The sequence below is a fragment of the Mobula hypostoma genome, chromosome 10 (assembly GCF_963921235.1).
Source record: "Mobula hypostoma chromosome 10, sMobHyp1.1, whole genome shotgun sequence".
Taxonomy (NCBI): domain Eukaryota; kingdom Metazoa; phylum Chordata; class Chondrichthyes; order Myliobatiformes; family Myliobatidae; genus Mobula; species Mobula hypostoma.
The window spans coordinates 95,425,049-95,444,862 of record NC_086106.1 but is presented as its reverse complement, the minus strand read 5'-3'; the positions used below and the strand labels follow the sequence as shown (position 1 = coordinate 95,444,862).

Here is a 19,814-nt window from a genome sequence, read left to right as displayed (position 1 = left end):
ATATATGAATCATTTCATCTGACTACTCTGTCTATAGAAAAATACTGTAGTTCACTAGATACAGGTGTCCAATTAACTACCGTATTACTTTATTTAGAAAGAGGAGTGTTCCAGTGGTAAATTATGTTTCTTATTTAAACCTGGTCTCCCCAGAATGTCTTATTTTGTTTTATCTATAATTTTTCATACCAAACAAGCTCAGCATTCCAACTGTTTTTATGGCTCCTTTATGCTGTTTTATAGATACTAAATTGAACCCTCCAGCTGTTTGTTCAAATGTTAATTTAATATATATATAAATATATATAGCCGATTTCTCAGTTTCTTGACTGTTGGTTATCTTTCAAACAACCTGTGACTGTTCATTTATTGCTAGATGAAGAATTTATGTGTGTTTTAGTTTGAATTTATGCCCATAATAGTGATATCACGGGAAACTTATTTCGTACAAGACTGGATGGGAAATTCCTTTAGCTATCAAACCGCAAATTGAAGACTAAAGTGAGAGGGATGCTTATCAGGAAGCTTTCACAAAGTCAATTTGAAGTGCAGTAACATTCAGGTAACTGGGCACACCTGGGACTTTGGTGTAGGGGTAGCAGATATTCTGGACAATTATATATTATTCCTATTCACATTTTTAGATGTTAGGCAGCGCAGTGGTGCAACTAATTAATACATTTCACAGCAAAGTAGTGTAATATAATATAGGGAGCATGGGAACTGATACCCAAGTGAGTTTGAAGGGAATGGGACCATAGTAGATTTTAAAAAAAGATCACTTGGTGAGCTGGATGCTAACAAAAGTTTAAAAAAAATATATTTACATCGAAACAACAATGAGTGAATTGCATCAAGTCAAATGACTGAGGATTGTGCTGGGGGCCGCCTGTAAGTATCGCCACACTTCCAGCACCAACATAGCATGCCCACAACTCACTAACCCTCATCGTACGCTTTTGAAATGTGGGAGGGAACTCGAGCACCCGGTGGAAACGTAGCCGGTCGTGGGGAGAGTGTACAAACTCCTTACAGGCAGTGGTGGCAATCGTCTGATCGGCAATTTCTGGCGCCGTATAGCTTCACATTAACTGGGATGCTACCGTGCCGCAGTCAAATGTTCTCAAGTAGCGGATCATCGAAACGTTACTGCAGCTCAAGCATTCAGCTACCTAGGTTACATGGTGACGACTGATCTTTAAAAAGGATGAAAAATGTCAGTGCTGGCATCAAAATGGCTGCTACAATCTTTGGCAGACAGACTGGTCAACAGAGAGCAACATCAGTGTCACCATCAAGATCATTGTGCTAGTGACGAAAGCTTACATACTTGGCATTCTCATCTATGCCATGGAAATATGGGCATCTTGGGCACCCCCAGAGCAAAAACTGATCAGTTTCCATCAGTACTGCTTACATTGCATATTTAAAATAAAATGGCAACATAGAACTTCTTCAGTGGTGTTTCTTCAGTGCACAGATCTGACACATGCAGCACTCTTAGAGGGAAATGATTGCACTGGTTAGGCTGACTGAACAAATTGGCTGGTGGCCAGGTTCTCAAGGTCATGCTGTTCAAAGTCTTCATTGGGAACAAGAGCAACAGGATATCACGAGCTTCACCATAAGGTTACCTGCTAGAGAGATAGAAAGGTAGTGGAGTTAATCCTGAACAATAGGAAACCTTTGTAAATGATTGGAGTAAATGGTGTTGTCTAAACAGGACGTCAAAGATCATGACACAACTTGGCCCCAATAAAGAGAAAGGAGTTGGAAAAAGCACATGGATTTTCAATTACCTAAGTATGCCAGATAAGCTTGCAGTCAGTAGTACAAACTGCAAATTTTGGACTGGCATGCTTCATCACAGAGGGAGATTGAAAATCTGGCTGAATGATGCCTCAACGTCAGCAAAATCAAAGAGCTGATTATTAACTACATGTGGAGGAAACCAGAGGTCCGTGAGCCAGTCCTCAGAGGGGAGAGAGTCAGCAACTTTAAATTCCTTGGTGTTATTTCAGAGGACCTGTCCTGGGTCCAGCATGCAAGTGCCATTACATAGAAAGCACGACAGTCTCTACTTTCTTAGAAGTTTGTGAGGATTTGGCATATCATCTAAAACTTTGACAAATTTCTATACATGAGCAGTGGAGAGTATACTGACTGGTTGCATTACTTCTGGTATGAAAATGCCAATGCCCTTGAATGGAAAAGCCTACAAAAATTGTAGTGGGTGCAGCTCAGTCCATCAAAGGTAAAGCCCTCCCCATCATTGAGTACATCTACAAGGAGCACTGTTGCTGGAAAGCAGCATCCATCACCATCCAAACCATGGTCATGCTGTTGCCATCGGTGGTACAAGGAGGTACAGAGGTTGTAAATCCCATACTACCAGCGTCAGGAAGTTATTACCCCTGAACCATCAGGTTCTTGAACCAGAGTGAATAACTTCATCCCACAACACTGAACCGATTCCAGAACCTATAGACTCACCCTTCATCTCATGTTCTCGATATTTATTTATTATTTTGTTCTTTTTCTTTTTTGTATTTGCTCAATTTGTTGTCTTTTGTGCAGTGGTTGGTTGTCCATCTTCGTTGTGCGCAGTTTTTCATTGATTCTGTTGTGTTCCTTTATATTTACTGTGAATGCCTGCAAGAAAATAAATCTCAAGATAGTATATGGTGACATATATGTACTTTGATAATAAATTTACTTTGAAATATTGCAGACCATCTGAGAGCTGCAGTATTACCTGTCTTCTGCAGCTTTATTAATTGTGATCTGGGTTGTACTGGGTGCCTGATATACACTAATTAAATGTAGATCCCTGACTTTCATGCTCTTGAAGGTTTGGGTATTCATTTTCTGAATTGCCCTTTTTATGGAGAAGGTGATGATTTTGCTGCTTGAAACTGGTAATAAGGCCCATATGCCAGTGAGTTTAACAAATGCACTCAAAAACTTAAACAGTTGTACTGTGGAGAGCAGGCTGCATCACTGTCTGGTATGGAGGGGCTACTGCACAGGACCGAAAGAAGCTGCAGAAGGTTGTAAATCTAGTCAGCTCCATCTTGGGCACTAGCCTACAAAGTACCCAGGACATCTTTAGGGAGCGGTGTCTCAGAAAGGCAGCGTCCATTATTGAAGACCTCCCCCACCCAGGGCATGCCCTTTTCTCACTGTTACCATCAGGTAGGAGATACAGAAGCCTGAAGATACACTCTCAGCGATTCAGGAACAGTTTCTTCTCCTCTGCCATCCGATTCCTGAATGGACATTGAAGCTTTGGACACTATCTCACTTTTAAAAATATACAGTATTTCTGTTTTTGCAGATTTAAAAAAAAATCTATTTAGTATACATAATTGATTTACTTGTTTATTATGTTTTATTGTATTTATTATTATCTTTTCTCTCTCTGCTCGATTATATATTTCATTGAACTGCTGCTAAGTTAACAAATATCATGTCACATGCTGGTGATAAACCTGATTCTGAGATGCTGATGGCCATATATCGAGAACATCTGACTTCACAATCTACTGCATCGATAGGCTGAACGTTGAACTGTGCACGTTTACGTTAATCATTAACTAAAAATGGCTGCTAAATGTGCTGTATCTTAAATGCACAAATTTAATAGACACATGAAATAGTATTTGCAGATCTACTAGTTTGTTCAGATTCATTTATCACATGTAATTGTAACATGGTGAAATGTGCCATTACATAAACAGCCAACACAACCCAAGGAGGTGTCAGGGGCAGCCTGCAGGTGTCACCTCACATTTCAGCGCTAGCTTAGCTTGCCTGCAGTGTTCAGCAAAACAAAAACAAGCCGCAATCCCCTCTCTCACAGACAGGCCTCCAACTCTAGGGCAGGCTGCCTCTGGGCTTCCAGCCTCTAATGGATTCAGGGACTCGCAGGCTTCGGGCCTCTGACTTCCCCAGACATTGTTTCTCTAAACTCGAAAAGCCTGAATAAGTGTTATTATTAACAAAGCAAGAAATAGGTAATATTATACTACATTCCAAATGCATGTATTGTGGATGCTGGAAATCTGAAGTAAAACAACATGCTGCAACATTTTGACATTCGTCCATGGACAGAAGAACATAGGATTAATCTGGTTTTAACAAAGAATAAGAAGGCTTGAGGGAGCCTACCATTCTTTCTACAATGACTAACCACCTGAATGGTTTCATCATTTTTAAAAAGATTTAATGCTAGTTTAGGGTTTTGTTTCCACTATTGCACATGATAATCCGATGGAATCACTAACACCAAATAGAAAATTGTATCTTTTTAAAATCAAGGTTTATTTTTTATTCACCGGGCATGGGCCTCAATGCTATTGGCAGCATTTGTTATCCACCCCTAACTTGTTCTTCAACTGATTGCCTTGCTAGACCATTTTGGAAGAGGGAACTATATTTCTGTAGTCACATGCAGGCCTAAGTAAGGCCAACAGCAGATCATTCCTAATAATAAAACAGATGAGTTTTTATTATTTATTGTTTTAAAACAAATCAATTCAGCTTAAATTTTCAGCTGCCATGGCAAGATTAGAGTTCATCCTGTCAATCACGTCGTGGTTTTTGGATTGCTGGTATCTTAAATGCTACACTACCTTGGTCCTTATTGTAAGTTATTATTCCACATTCAGTATGCCTCAGTTCTGGGCTACTCTAGAGGATACAGCAGTGAGGTGCCATAGACTGTTCAAGCCATGTTCTTCAGTTTTTAGCAGAGGCCCAAAGAATTGTGTCTTGGCTTGCAATGCAGGAGGTTGTACATTTTTTGGAACAAAAGATGTGCCACCTGTACTCATTCAGAAGGCTAGGTCCAAGGGGATCTGCTGTGCTCTGTGTGTGATTTCAGGTAGAGTGGCTGTGATCAAGCTTGCAGTTGTCATTATATTGTTAAGGATTGGACTGGTAAAATTATTGTTCAGATGATCACGTTTCTGAAGTGTTGTGGGAAAGAATTCAAAGTAATAATTATCATATGTTACAACAGGGAAAATAATTCTCTGCTGTGACGAGCATGGATAAAATGCTACATTAAAATAAAATCTCGTACTTGGCACTTCCCTGAATTTTGTGGGAATTCATAGGGAACAACTATATTATGAGCTCCAGTAATATAGGATCACATTTATAGAGTTGATCACCCTGTCAACAAGCCAACTGACTGGTTCTAATTCAAATCAATTTCTACAGACCTTAGAGGGGTTAATACTAAATGACGTTTTTGAGCAAAGTTGGAGGACAGGGAGGTAATTGACCTCATTTATTTGGTCAAGAAAGTCATGAGGCTATTAACTGAGCAGAACAGAGGATAGTGCAGAAGGGGATGGAGGGTAAGGATAGATAAGAGGAAGTGACTAATAATTGAAAGATTTCTGTAATGGGTCCCCATAAAGTCAAAGTACTGTGTCGATGAGGTAACACTGTGGGTGTGGAGGGAGACTTTCCATGTTAAAACAGACTAGCAAGACATATAACCATATAACAATTACAGCATGGAAACAGGCCATCTCGGCCCTTCTAGTCTGTGCCGAAATGGTCCATAATAAGTTAGAATGGGACTGACTAGCTGCTGACTCAATTGATTTTGAAACTACTGCCACCCAGTGATATTGTGGAAAACTGCATGCAATCAAAGATGGGGATTTGAGTCTGGACTATATTTTCAATGTAATCCTGTTCAGTAGCCCTTTTTAATATGGGCAAGTATTACTGACTTTCGGCTGGCAGTTTCATAGGGAACTGTCGGCTGACACCTCATTCCTGACTTTCAGGAGAAAGTCAGGAATAAGTTGGAACATCCCATCTCCCACCTTGTACTGAGTCCAGTCACAAAGTACAAATACCCATTGGTGAAGGGCTGGAGGTACTTTTTATCTGTCTGTACTTTGTATCTGGCATATGTAGCATGGAAAGATGGGGATGGTGTTCTGATTTTAAGACCATAGGACATGGGAGTAGAATTAGGCCATTTGGCGTATCAAGTCTGCTCCACCATGGAATCATGGCTGATCCTTTCTCCCCATCATCAGCCACACTCTCCACCCCTCTCCCTATAATCTTTTGATGCTGTGTCTAATCAAGAAGCTATCAAACTCTGCTTTAAATACACCCAAGGACCCGGTCTCCACAGCTGCCCGTGGTAACAAATTCCACAAATTCACCACCCTCTGGCTAAAGAAATTTCTCCGCATCTCTGTTTTAAGTGGAGACCCCTCCATCCTGAGGCTGTTCCCTCTTGTCCTGGACTCCCCCACCATGGAAAATATTCTTTCCATATCTACTCTGTCTAGGCCTTTCAACATTCAAAAGGTTTCAATGAGATCCTCCCTCATCCCTCTAAATTCCAGCAAAGTACAGACCCAGAGCCATCAAGTGTTCTTCGTATGGTAACTGTTTCATTCCCGGAATCATCCTTGTTAACCTCCTCTGAACCCTGTCCAATGCCAGCGCATCTTTTCTTGGATGAAGAGCCCAGAATGATACTCAAGGTGAGACGTCACCAGTGCCTTATAAAGCCTCAGCATCTCATCCCTGTAGGTATCCTGCCTGTTTCCTCAACACTAGCTGCCCCTCCACCAATCTTTGTATCACCTGCAAACTTAGCAACAAAGCCACCAATTCCATCATCTAAATCATTGGTATACAGCATAAAAAGAAACGGTCCCAACACCGAAACCTGCAGAATACCACTAGTCACCGGCAGCCAAACAGAAAAGGATCCGTTTTTTATTCCCACTCACTGCCTCCTACCAGTCAGCCAGTGCTTTGACCATGCCAGTAACTTTCCTGTAATACCATGGACTCTTAACTTGATAAGCAGCCTCATTTGTGGCACCTTGTCAAAGGCCCTCTGAAAGTCCAAATATACAACATCCAGTGCATCCCCTTGTCTATCCTACTTGTAATCTCCTCAAAGGATTCCAACAGGTCCGTCGGGAAAGATTTTCTCTTAAGGAAATCATGCTGATGGGAAAGATAATTGTAGTTAAGTGGTTTGTCTTTATTTTGTTTAATCTTCCTGTTTGTAATTAACTTGTAGCACTTAGTGTTTCAATTTAATTATTAACATTTTTATTACTTCTATTTTATTGACTGTTTTTAACTATTTAATATTGAATGCCAGGGATCCTAAACTGATGCTTGTCCTTAACCAGATACAATTGTGATAGCACGCACAAGTTCACTAATTTCACCATCGTACTCTGAAAATGAAGTGTGATACTTTGTAGAAGTGACTTGCTGCAACATTGAACTTTTGTATTTTGTGCAAGTTTCTTTTTGCATTATGTCCATTTCACTTAATTTGCATATGTTTCTGAAGTCAAAGTTGAATTTATTGTCATAAGCATATACAAATTTAACAAAAGTTATACACAAACTTTACAACAAAGAGCACGGTTAGATCAAAATATGAAACCGTTGTAGTGCAAAGGCGTCATGGTGTTACTAAACTGTGGTGATAAGGGTTGTGCAGGTTGGTTCAAGAAGGAAAGTAGCTGTTCCTGAACCTGCTGCTGTGGGGCTTCAGGCTTCTGTATTTCTTCCCCAAGGCTAGTTGCGAGAAGATGACATAGCTCTGATGGTGGGGATCTTGATGGATAATGCTTTCTAGACGTAGTGCCTTCTGTAGATGCTACCAATGGTAGTGGGGGATGTGCCCGAGATGTATGGGCAGAGTCCATTACTCTTTACAGCTTCTTACTGGTGAATTTGAATAGCTCTTGGTAAATGGGCTTGCTCCAACAGTGTTTTGAACCAAGTTTTCAGTTACTTTAAGACTACAAAAATTGAAAAGGTAATGTACATTATATAAATGCGACAAATCGCATGAACCTTATAAGTTGGATTTTGTCCGCAGGATATAGTTTGCATGAAATTGATGTATCGTTCGATTAAATACACCAGGAACCAGATTTAAAAACAAAACACAGAAGAGCAGGAGCAGGCTGTTTCCTTTGGTGCACCTGCTTTACCAATGAAACTAATTCCACTTGCTGTCCAATTCCCTGTTTGATTTTCCTAAGGCACCAATACCATCTTCACAAAGTCCTTCAAATCTACAGCAGGATGAACCATTATTGGTCTGCTCTCCCAGACCAACATCCCCAGCACTGTGTTGTTGATATTGCTCGTCGGCTTTGATTGTTTGGTTATGTCCTTTGTACGTTTTGCATCAGGCTTCTGTTTTAAGCCCCATCATGGCGCAAAAGCACTAAGATGAGGAAATGCTTCAAGGATATTCCAAAGTCCTCCTTACACAAATGTAGCATCGCCACTGCTGTGTAGGAATCCCAGCCTATGTCCTCTGGTAGTGCCATCACTGATTGCCCTTCTCTATGCAAGTCCCGAGTCCCTCCGTGGAAGCCCAGTGGAAACGGTGGAACAAGTGTGGCAGCTTTCAAACTGTCCACTTAACATCTTGACTTCAATCTGTTCCCGTGGCTGAATGTGTCATACCAAATTTTCTCTTCACTGCTGCTCTTTGGACAAATAGTTTGCTTATACTCATAACCACTCAGGTGTCTTTATGTATTCCATTGTGTATTATCTGAATTGAGTCGCGTTCTAGCTTCCTTGCAGCACTTGTTATTCCAGTTGAGAGATCAGCACCTGGTGCTCTGTGCTCCAGGTCAGGTTCAGACTTTTATCAGGCAACACGTCTCATTTTCTTCTCCCATCCACTCACTTAGATTCTGGTGGATAGCCAGTTGTTTATACTAACAAGCAGAAGTGCTTTATTTGTCAAACAACTTGCAGGTTTTCTCTGCAGTGCATTTACTCCACAGAAGCAGTATGTTACTGGCAAGTTTCCCTTCAAGACAGTTTATTAATAACTCAAGGAACAGTTGGCTACATGCTGCAATTATGAAACTAATACCAATCAGAATAGCATGCAGGCAACCTCCATGATATGGATGGCTGTGTTCTTAGGAAATTATCTGTATTGCAATTTCATATAATGCAAAACATTTCCTATTGAAGCCCAGATCACAAGTAGAGATGTGTTTCTGCAGCAGTAATGATGTGTGCTGTGCTGTGGTGGTAGGGCACTTAAAAAGATTTACTTTGGAAACTGACAAGGCACTTCCTTAAGTGGTCCACAGTTGTGTTTAGAGCTGTAGGCTAATGAAGATGCTTATCAACTCCCAGCCTTCAGTTTGAAAGGAAATGCACACTTTAAAACACATACTAAATATAACTTAAGATAATTTAATGATGCTGCTCACAAAAATAGCAGTGGGAGTTTAGGTTTACAGCTTGCACTTAAAGTGTTGGCCCTGATTCAGACATCTTGAGGGTAAATAATACGGAAAACTCCTGGGTGGGGGGGGTGGATTTTATTTCATAGTTGTTGATTTTGCTGTTCATTTTGTATATAAATGATATATGTATGGTCTCTCAGACATTAAAATGTATTATTTGCTGGTGATACAACTATATTTTGTAGTGGGGAACATCTGAAACAACTTTTGGATACAGTGGAGAAAGAACTAAAAATTATAAAGAAATGGTTTGATACTAACAAATTATCACTGAATCTAAGTAAAACTAAATTCATAATATTTGGAAATCGTATATCAAACTCGTATAGTAAACTTAGAATAAATGATGTTGAAATTGATAAGGTATCTGAAACAAAATTTTTAGGAGTGGTAATAGATAATTTATATGTGGTTTCCAGCTTAAATTATTATGGCAAAACAAATTGTCAAAATCTATTGCAATACTGTACAAAATGCAAGATTTCTTAAATCGGGAATCTTTGTATACTTTATACTGTTCACTTATAGTCCCATACATGACTTACTATGTAGAGGTATGGGGAAATACATACAAAACAAATACAAATTCAATTTTTCTACTCCAAAAGAAAGTCATATGAATTGTATATAAGAGTTATTATGAGCCAACCAATCCACTATTCATTCAACTAAACACTTTAAAATAGAGATTTTGTAGATTTTAAAATAATACAAATTATATATAAAGTAAAAAATGGACAGCTATCACAAAGAATCCAAAGGTTGTTTAAAATGAGAGAAAGTCAACATGATTTGAGAGGAACATGTATACTTCAAAAACAAAGGATAAGAACAAATGTAAAAAATCATTGTATTTCAGTCAGAGCAGTGAATCTATGGAACAGTTGTAGTGAGAATTTGAAAACATGCACCACAACAAGTTTAAAAAATTATTTAAAAATAATTTACTGAACAAATATAAAATACATGATTTAAAATGAATGGGAGTAATGTAAATAAATGATACTTGGAATTGGATTTTGTGTTAAAAGATTATGAAATTTTTTGTTTTGATGTGATGATTGATGCCAAAGATGTTGTTGTATAAGTAAAAGGGGTAGGCGTAATAAATAAGCTGTAGCTTCAGTCTACACCCTTTCGGTCTGTTCTAAAGAATATCTATGTTTTCTTTGTTGTAATTTTGTCCTATGAAACCGTCGTTGAAAATGATGCTTTTCGTTATGTTTGTACTGACCGAAATAAATTTCATTTCATTCCATCCATTCATTCATTCGTTCACAGTTTGGATTTTGGGGCAGAATTTCAGATGAGGGTGAATTTCCATTATCCATATGGCTTTAATGTGAGATTGCCTGTGCATTATACAGTGTGTGACATAGTCAAATATAGATAGTGAAGAAACGTTGAACCTGAAACGCAGGACTTGCTCAGTTGAACTGAAGTGCCTTCCATGGGAACTGGATTTGGTATCTGTGAGGAGAAATGTTGCCTTGATGTGAGTTTGACTGATAACAACATCATTTATTCTTGCAGAATGGTACCTGTTTTCAAGTGTCAAACGAGCGGCGCTTTGCTAAAGAGATCCTTCCCTTGTACTTCAAACACAACAATATGGCAAGCTTTGTCAGACAACTCAACATGTGTAAGTACATTAGATCATGCTGGTGTTGGAATGGGCTGCAATGAAGACTAATATGTTTTTGATTAAAAACTGGAACAGTTTCCCTTATCCAGTGGAATTTGACTGGAACATTATGGGCCTAATGATGATAGTTCATGGAGGTTGATTCCATTGCTGTTGGCTTTATTCCAAGTGGTCAACAGTGCTGATAAGACTGCACTTATCAGAAGGCCATTGAATGAGTATTGGTCGTTCAGAAAGCTGGAATGGGTCAATGTGCTGAAGGAAGACATGAATACATGTTGGGATGTCACGTTCACACGATCAAAGGATTATATTTGAGCAGCATTTAACTTGTGCATTTGATGCAGAGAAAAGGAAAACAAAAGCTGTGCTGGATTTGGACAGTGGTTGAGAGTGAACAGCAGGGAAAACCAATGATATAACAAAACTAAATTCAGGGGAGAATAAAGACAGGAGAATGGGCCAAATGCTAGCAAATGGGACTGTCTTGAGACATTTGGGCCCAAGGGCCTCTTTCTCTGCTCTGTGAGAAGACGAGTAAGACTTTAACCCTCAGATTCATCTGGCAGCATTAGCCTAAGGAAGACGGTCTCTGGCGCCACCAAACGTGTGAAATCTGAGGTGCAAAACCTCTTGCTTGTTTGGATGCTGCGTGATGTGTTACCCTGTTACAAATCAGTACCATGGAATAACAGTACCTCACATACAATTAAATGATTTAGCATTATCATTCTTAATTTGACTAAAGGGTTAGTAAAGTAAAACAAAAAGAAAAGGGGTCCATTTTAATGAAACAGTCTAATGTGTATGTTGGAGCTCACACTTCCTTTCCGCTGGTCCTCCATCGATTTCCCCGGGTTTCGTCGACTCTTGGCCCCACTTCACATCCACTCCTTTTTGGTGCCTACGACCCCTCCTTTCTGGCATCTGTCCCCATTTTCTGCTGAACAAGAGATCCAGATAACCTCTGTCTCAGGCACGGGGGAAAAACACTCCCTTCATTGGACGGCGCACATTCCAAAGCCCCCGTTATCTCTAGCGGTAACCCAGACATTGCTGCTACAGAAAGACCATTACATTAGCAGTGAAACCTTTCCCAGGGTGTTACACTCTTCCCCCATCAAATTTAGTCATGTCTTCATGACACTGAGATAATTTGCCAACCCTTCATACAAAGCACAAAGTCCAACCCAGGTGTAAAAGGCAGTGACATAGCTCCCCAAAGGGGTAGGGGCCATACTTCGTTCCCCCGGTGCTACATAGGCCAGCCTATCCGATGGTCTCCTGCTTCTCTGAGACCTCTGCTTCCAACCCACAGGTACCAGGGAGTCCCCGAAGTTGAATGACTCAGCGATCAACTTTCCCCCAGTTGCAGAGGGTTTCCCCAAGCTTGTCTCGCCAGGACGTTAGACATTGCCGTCACTGGGAGAAGATGCGCCAGGGGTATCCCCCGCTTGAAGGTGACCTCCCTTTTCACCATGTTCCTGACAATCACTGCCATCCTGTTTGCCTGTACAACCGAGGGCTTCTGCAGTTCGGACCTCACCAGTACCCAAGCAGGAAATCCTGACTCCTCCTCGTGGTCTTCCAGAGCGTCCACTAAGTGGGCCTTGCCCTCAGGCATTCTGGAAAATTTGGGGGTCCCCATCACTCTCGCTACTTCCCCAGTCTGTAACATGATTAGCTTTGACTGGATAAACCACACAGTCCCTCGTCTAAACTCGGTATTCAGCCCAATGCAGCCACGCACTTCCTCAAAAGCAGCTGGTAACACCGGGTGAACGGAGAATATTCTCAGGAAGCTCTCCCCAGCTTTCTCCTTGCAGTCTCCCATGAGCCTCCTCCCAACAGGAGTGTTGGTCCCCACAAGAATTGAAACGCCGCCCTTCTTAATGGGGTCTGGACAACTGTATCAAGTACCTCAGCCACTCCCATATCGGCTTCCAAAAACTCCAACTTCACTGACAAATAACCATCGTATGGATAATCACCCGCACTAAGACCCCAGATCTCTAGTGCACTGAGTGTTGTCAGTGGTAAATGCGTCAGATACCGGTTGTAAAAATGAACGGTACCAACATGACCTGTGACCTGGTGTCGAGTATGGCTTTAGCATAAATATCCTCTATCCGTAGCGTTACACTGGAGCTTGGCCCCACTAAGCCTTCAGGAATAGGGTTTTTCACTTTGGAGGGTTCCTTGGTATATTGCTGGGAAAGTGTTCCTCCCGAGACATCAGGCTGTTCCCTCTCTGAGTCTCCTCTAAGTTTCTGGGTGTCTCTCTCTGCTTAGGTACCCGGGATCTCCCTCTCTGAGGGGTTTCCCATCACTCACACTCCTGCCTGAAGTGCCCCTCTTTACCATTGACAATACCGGCCGCTCCTCTTCTCGCGGAGCCCTGGCCACCTGCAGCCCTAGGTGTGGTCCGTCCCTTAGGGGGTCTGCATCTCTATCACTTCCGTCATACGCGGGCGGTGGGGGTGGGGGGCTCAACTCTGCCACAATCTCCTTTATCACTCCCTGGTTTGGGCTATCCATGGTTACTTCAACACAAGGGGCTACAACCGAGGACTGTACCCAGCTGATGGAGCCCTCCCGCGTCTCCGATATGTTCTCCTCCTTCCGGCAAGTATGGACAGCCCATGGCCCCCCCACTCTCCTGGGGCCACAGTAGTACCAGGCAGTTCCACTGCCGATACGTCAGCGCTAGTCTGAATTGAAACAAGGTCTGTGCCCGCCATTTTATCAAATCTCCGCCTCACTGTCGTAACTTTGCCTGCAGCTTTAACAGTACTTCAAAGTCGAATTAACAATTCATCAGAAGTACGAATATCTACCCCACACAGCATGCACGCATTCGTTACTGGTAACCCCGTGGATGCACACCACCGTTCAACCCTGGCAGCATCCATACCCACGTATCGTAGTCGCTTTACCAGACAGTAGTTTAGTACAGACTTAAACACACAACCCACAGGTTCAATGCTCAGGGCAATCGCACAGCATCCAACGAAATCAATTCCGAACGATACCCTCACAATTGTAACCCTTGGGTTCAGCCAGAAGCGTTAGCCTAGGGAAGACAGTCTCTGGCCCCGCCAAACGTGTGAGATTGCGGTTCAAACCCTCCTGTTTGTGTGGATGCTGTGTGATTTGTTACCCTGTTACTAATCAGTACCATGAAGTAACAGATAGTACATCACATGCAACTCAACGATTTAGCTTTATAATTCTTAATTTGACTAAAGGGTTAGTAAAGTAAAACAAAAAGACAAAGGCCCATTTTAAGGAGCTCACACTTCCCTTCCGCTGACCCTCCCTTGATTTCCCTGGGCTTCGTCGACTCCTGGTCCCACTCCAAGTCTACTCCTTTCCTGGTGTCTATGACCTCTCCTTTCTAGCATCTTCTCTCTTCATCTTCTGCCGAACCCAGATCCCCTCGTTCGCAGGCACACAACAAGAAAAAATACTCCCTTCATTGGACGGTGCATATTCCAAAGCCCCTGTTATCTCTAGCCATAACCCAAACACTGTTGCTACAGAAAGACCATTACATTAGCAGTGAAACCTTTCCCAGGGTGTTACAATTTAGAGAGAGTAGAGAATGGTTCTGCGCGGTGGTTTTGGGATTTTATTTGGCATCACTGTGAAAGGGACGGAGTTGGAAAAAGAACAATCATGCTGTAGTGTCTCATCTACATGCTGCAATGTGGACAGGAAATGGATGTCACATTCTACTAGGACTGAAAAATGGGAGCTGCACGGACACATAGGGCTGTACGAGAGCAGCTGTGTGTAGAAGGACAGAACTGGGAACAGTGGAATTAGCTGAAGAACAAGATGCTCACAGTAAGACCAAAATCCTTTGCAAGGTAGTTACCTCACCCTCATCTTGGAGTGGTAATGCAGATGCATGAGATCTGGAGGTATGAAACTGGCTTAGGTCCTTTGCACTGCTGTTGCGATTTAACACGTCCAACATCAGTAAAGAAAGGCTTAGATTGAAGCTGTAACTTGGAGTAAGAAACTGTTCATTGACTGCTTAGTATTTTTTAATAATTCCATTTTTGGAACTTTGGTGTTTAAGAATAGTAAAAGCTGAGGGGGTGGGCAATTGAGCTGTTGCAGGAGGTGGAGGGATGTACTGCTGAGTCTGATCCTGTTTAATGCTTCACTCATTCAAAGTTCAAGGTAAATTTATTAAAGTGCATATACGTCACCACAGACTACCCTGAGATGCATTTTCTTGTGAGCATTCACAGTAGATACAAAGAAAGACAATAGAATCAATGAAAAACTGCACATAACAAAGATGGACAACCAACCAAAGTGCAAAAGACAATGCTGAACTGACTCAGTAACGTAATGGACTCATTTTCAACTTGTGTTCTTGGTATTTACTTCTTTATTTTTGCACAATTTATTTGCGGTGTTGTCGTTTGTCATTGTTATTTATAATTTTTCATAATTCTGTTGTATTGCTTTATTTTCCTGTAAATGTATGAAAATGAATCTCAAGGTGACATATACATCGATAATAAATTTACTTTAAATTTGAAAAAATGGAAAATGCTAGAAATGCAGGATGTTACAAGTGAACCAGATCTGTAAAGGTAAAGTCATTGACCTGCAATGTGACTTTATTTCCCTCCCCTCATATGCTGTCTGATCTGCTGAGTGTTTCTAGCATTCTCTGTTTTTGTTCAGGCCATGTGATTGGTCCTTTCAATTGCTGTTCCCTATTGTTTTCTAGTTTCTCTTCAACACCGCTGACTGTCCCCTCTCCCTGAGCTTGGTGCTATGGGATGAGTTATAGATTTAATGAAAAGGAAAACTTTTATCACCAGCAGTTTTTTGATCTCTTGAATTTTTTTTTGCAACAGATGGCTTTCACAAAGTGCTTCACATAGGTGTAGGCTTGCCCCGAGAGCTGGATGATGTAATTGAGTTTCAACATCCACATTTTAGACAAGGAGCTCCTCAGTTACTGGACAACATTAAAAGGAAGGTGAGTGTTGCTCATTGGTGAGGTATGGACTTCTGGTGTGGAATTCTGGCCTGTTTACAATACTCCTTCAGTTGACATCTTCTGGATAGATCACAAAACCACTTCTTTTATGTCTTTTACATTTGTTGACTGAGATTCTGGAATTGTTGGAGCTTGTGATTTTGCGGTTTTGAGATTGTTTGGGTGTTTCAGTGTACTGCAGTCTCAGAGGATTCCTGGAGGCAGAGGCAGCGTATGAAAACCTTCTGGTGAGAAGGCTGTGAGATGAGGCACAAGCTGATTAAAACGACAAGGGAGATTGAAGCTTCGAGGCGAGTACAGAAGGTGAGCACTGACTGTCTGCCTTTGGATCACTGGGGGATCATTCTGCTACGGAGAGGGGATACTGCCCTTTGATCATTGAGGGATCGTTCTGCTACGGAGAGGGGATACTGCCTTTTGATCGCTAGGATCATTCTGCTGCCAGAGAGGGGATACTGCCTTTTGATCGCTGGGGGATTGTTCTGCTACGGAGAGGGGATACTGCCTTTTGATTGCTAGGGAATCGTTCTGCTACGGAGAGGGGACGCTGCCTTTTGATCGCTGGGGGATCGTTCTGCTGCTAGAGAGGGGAGACTGCCTTTTGATCGCTCATGAGATTGCTCTGCTACGGAGAAGGATGAATGCTTTTTGATCATTGGTGAGATTGCTCTGCTACGGAGAGGGGAGACTGCCTTTTGATTACTAGTGGGATTGCTCTGCTACGGAGAGGGGAGACTGCTTTTTGATTACTAGTGGGATTGCTCTGCTACGGAGAGGGGAGACTGCCTTTTGATTACTAGTGGGATTGCTCTGCTACGGAGAGGGGAGACTGCCTTTTGATTACTGGTGGGATTGCTCTGCTACGGAGAGGGGAGACTGCCTTTTGATTACTAGTGGGATTGCTCTGCTATGGAGAGGGGAGACTGCTTTTTGATTACTGCTGGGATCTCTCTGCTACGGAGAGGGAAAGACCTGCCACTATGTCCGGAGAATGTTACCCAGGTTTTCTGTGTTTTGGATATGGACTTTGACTGTAGACTGTTTCTTCAGTGTTACTGTATTTTTATATTCTTGTGTTTTTCGCTTGATCTTGTTTTTTTGTGTGTGGGGCAGGGGGATTTGGTGGTTGATGATCACGATGCTGTTTTCATTCTTGGTTTTGTGGTTATCTGGAGGAGGAGAAGAATTTCAGAGTTGTATACTTTGATAATAAATGAACTGTTGAACTTTCTTGTTAACTTTAAACTTAAAAAAAAAAGAATAGCTTACTGTCAGATCATTTTAGAATCAGGTTTATTATGACTGACAGATGTGCAGTTTGTTGTTTTGTGATAGCAATACTGTCCAAGAAAAAAAATTACTGTAAGTTACAATAAATATTGTAAAGGAGGTATAATGAGGTAGTGTTCATGGACCATTCATAACTCTGGTGGAGAGGAAGAAGCTGTTGCAAAACCATTGAGTGTGGATAGTTAGGCTCCTGCACCTCCTCCATGATGGTAGTAATGAGAAGAGAGTATGTCCAAATGAATCTGTATACAAATGGGTATATTAGAACTTTCTGGTCTCAAATTTGACTTCCACAGTATCAGATAATCTCCCAAGTAACCCCTGTGTGGTACATTTTCAGCATTGATCACTTTTTCCTCTTTTCCTCTGGTAAATTCTAATTATATTCTTCTTTTTATTTCCAGCTCTCCCGATGCATCCTCTGTTATCCACCAGCCAGTTTTTCAGTGACATGTATCATTCTGTTTCTCCTGGTTAACCCTTTATCTATGACCTTCCTTTTTTTGTGTGTTCCCTGAATCCCTCCCCATTTTCTATACAATTTGGAAATATTAAAACAAAACAAGTTTTAAGTCTGATGTAAGGTTTATCAACCTGATTTATTAATTCTCTTTCACTCTCCAGAAATACTGTCTGACCTACTGAGTGTTTCCAGCTTCAATATTTATTTTGAATTTCCAGCATCTGCAGTACTTTACTTGAACGATATTACAGAATCTGGTGGCTAAAGAGGGCAGTCTTAAGAACACTTCAGACTGAGTTTATTTTATACTGTGATGGCACGTCCATGGGCCCAGTATTTAGCTGTATGAAAGTGTTAACCAGTGTTCATAAAGTGGAAAACCTTAAATACCCATGTTGGATTTCATCATCTTGTGTATGAGTGTATTGCCCCTACCTTTTGGAACATGAACATTGAACTGAAGCCAAATAGATGTTAGCATTGTTTTGCTTGCATGGAAAGATAAGCAATCAAAATATATTTGTTAATTTCAACTTATTTCTTTTCCCTTCAGTATTTCAAAAATGACAAATAGCAAACTTGCCCACTCTGCTCCTATTAACTTCACTTCACAGACTGGCAAATCCCGAGACCAGCTAGCACTGCAATTTTATGTCCCGCCTACTGTCCCTCAGTTGATTCCAGTGCAGGTTATGGATGTCATTTTACTTTTTTGTCTTTTAATGACTTCTAAATGTTTTCTGTTGTTAACTTTGTGTGTTCACGTAACTTAGTAGTTTTTGTATACGTACCTCTATGTCATTTTAAGAGCCTTTAAAAGATCTTAAAGTCAACAGCTATGCAAAACGCCCACTTTGCTTTCTGTCCAAGGTATTCCTGGGTTGTGGCTTCTGCCTGCGATCAGCCAAGTGTGAAATCTATGCAAAGTATTACCTGACAGAAGGCAGGACCAATGCAGTGTGACCCGTCAATGTGTTATGTTGCTTGCATATTCCAAGTGGAAGTTGCTTGGGCAAACTAGAAAAGGCACCAAATTTTACTAGATTGTGAAACAGCAAAGGGTGTTAGAAACATTTTGCAGGTCATAGCAAATCTAGATTAATTGATCTATTGTGCCAGTGCATGTGAGCAATCAGCACAATATCTCATAATCAGATAGAATGCTTCGGGATAACAGCCTTAGTTTGACCAGCGCATAGGCAAATAATTTTGTGCCGATTTTAAAGTTATGCATTCTGTACTTAATAAACATGCTTTAATTTTACACCATTGTTTATAGTGTTATTACGCTCTGTGTGTAAAATATGTCAGATATAGATTTTTCTGAGGCCAGGCTGAGAGAAGGAAGAGTGAGCTGGTCCTGAGCTACCAGTATCAGATTGGGATGTACATATGGCGTTAGAGAGAGAAACAGAAGCATCTGTTAAAAGCAACAGTGTATCTATTGCTTTAATCACTTGTACAAAGTTAGGCTAGTCTGCCATCTGACCAGTATCTATGCTGATAGTGTATTAGCTGTCAACCTGCCAACTTCATAGATGATAATTGGACAGTAGAAGGGATGACTTTGCATTGTTCCCTCTTCTAGGACAGTGATAGGGAAGTTCACTAGAGTATTGCCTCTGAATTCTGCTAGAAAATGAACAAGTTACTTGTGGAATTGTATAATAGAATTAGCTGCACCTTTCGTTGGGGAACTAGAGAGCAATAGACAATGAATATATTTCAGCCTGCCATCGTGGTGGGGTATTCAACCCTGTAGCCTCACAACTTCAGCTGCTGTCTGTGTTGGGTTTGTACGTTCCCCCGTCACCGTGTGAGTTTCGATTAAGTCCTTTTTGGTTTTCCCCCATCCCAAAGATGTAGTGGCAGGTTAATTGGTGTCGGAAACTGCAAGTTGCCACTTGCGCTAAGTTAGAATCAAGGGGAGTTAGTGCATGTATTCGAGAAAGTAATCTGCTGTGCTTCAGGGAAGTTAGTAAGGGGGGAATGAAAACTGACCGGCAAATGATGTCCTTTAATGTTGTATAGGCAAGGAACCAAAGGGGGCAATAAGTACCCAAATGAAGATTAAAATCTAAGTAAACA

The 19,814-nt window shown here is 41.3% G+C and overlaps 1 protein-coding gene across 2 annotated transcripts in view; it reads left to right on the top strand.

Moving 5' to 3' along the window:
* Positions 1-19,814, top strand: part of LOC134353051 (heat shock factor protein 2-like) — a 47,598-nt gene that overhangs the window by 6,964 nt on the left and 20,820 nt on the right. For both annotated transcript variants that reach the window (XM_063060891.1, XM_063060890.1), the window contains exons 2-3: positions 10,833-10,941; positions 15,828-15,952. In XM_063060891.1, coding sequence (XP_062916961.1) covers positions 10,833-10,941; positions 15,828-15,952 — 234 coding nt within the window. The remainder of the gene's footprint in view (positions 1-10,832; positions 10,942-15,827; positions 15,953-19,814) is intronic.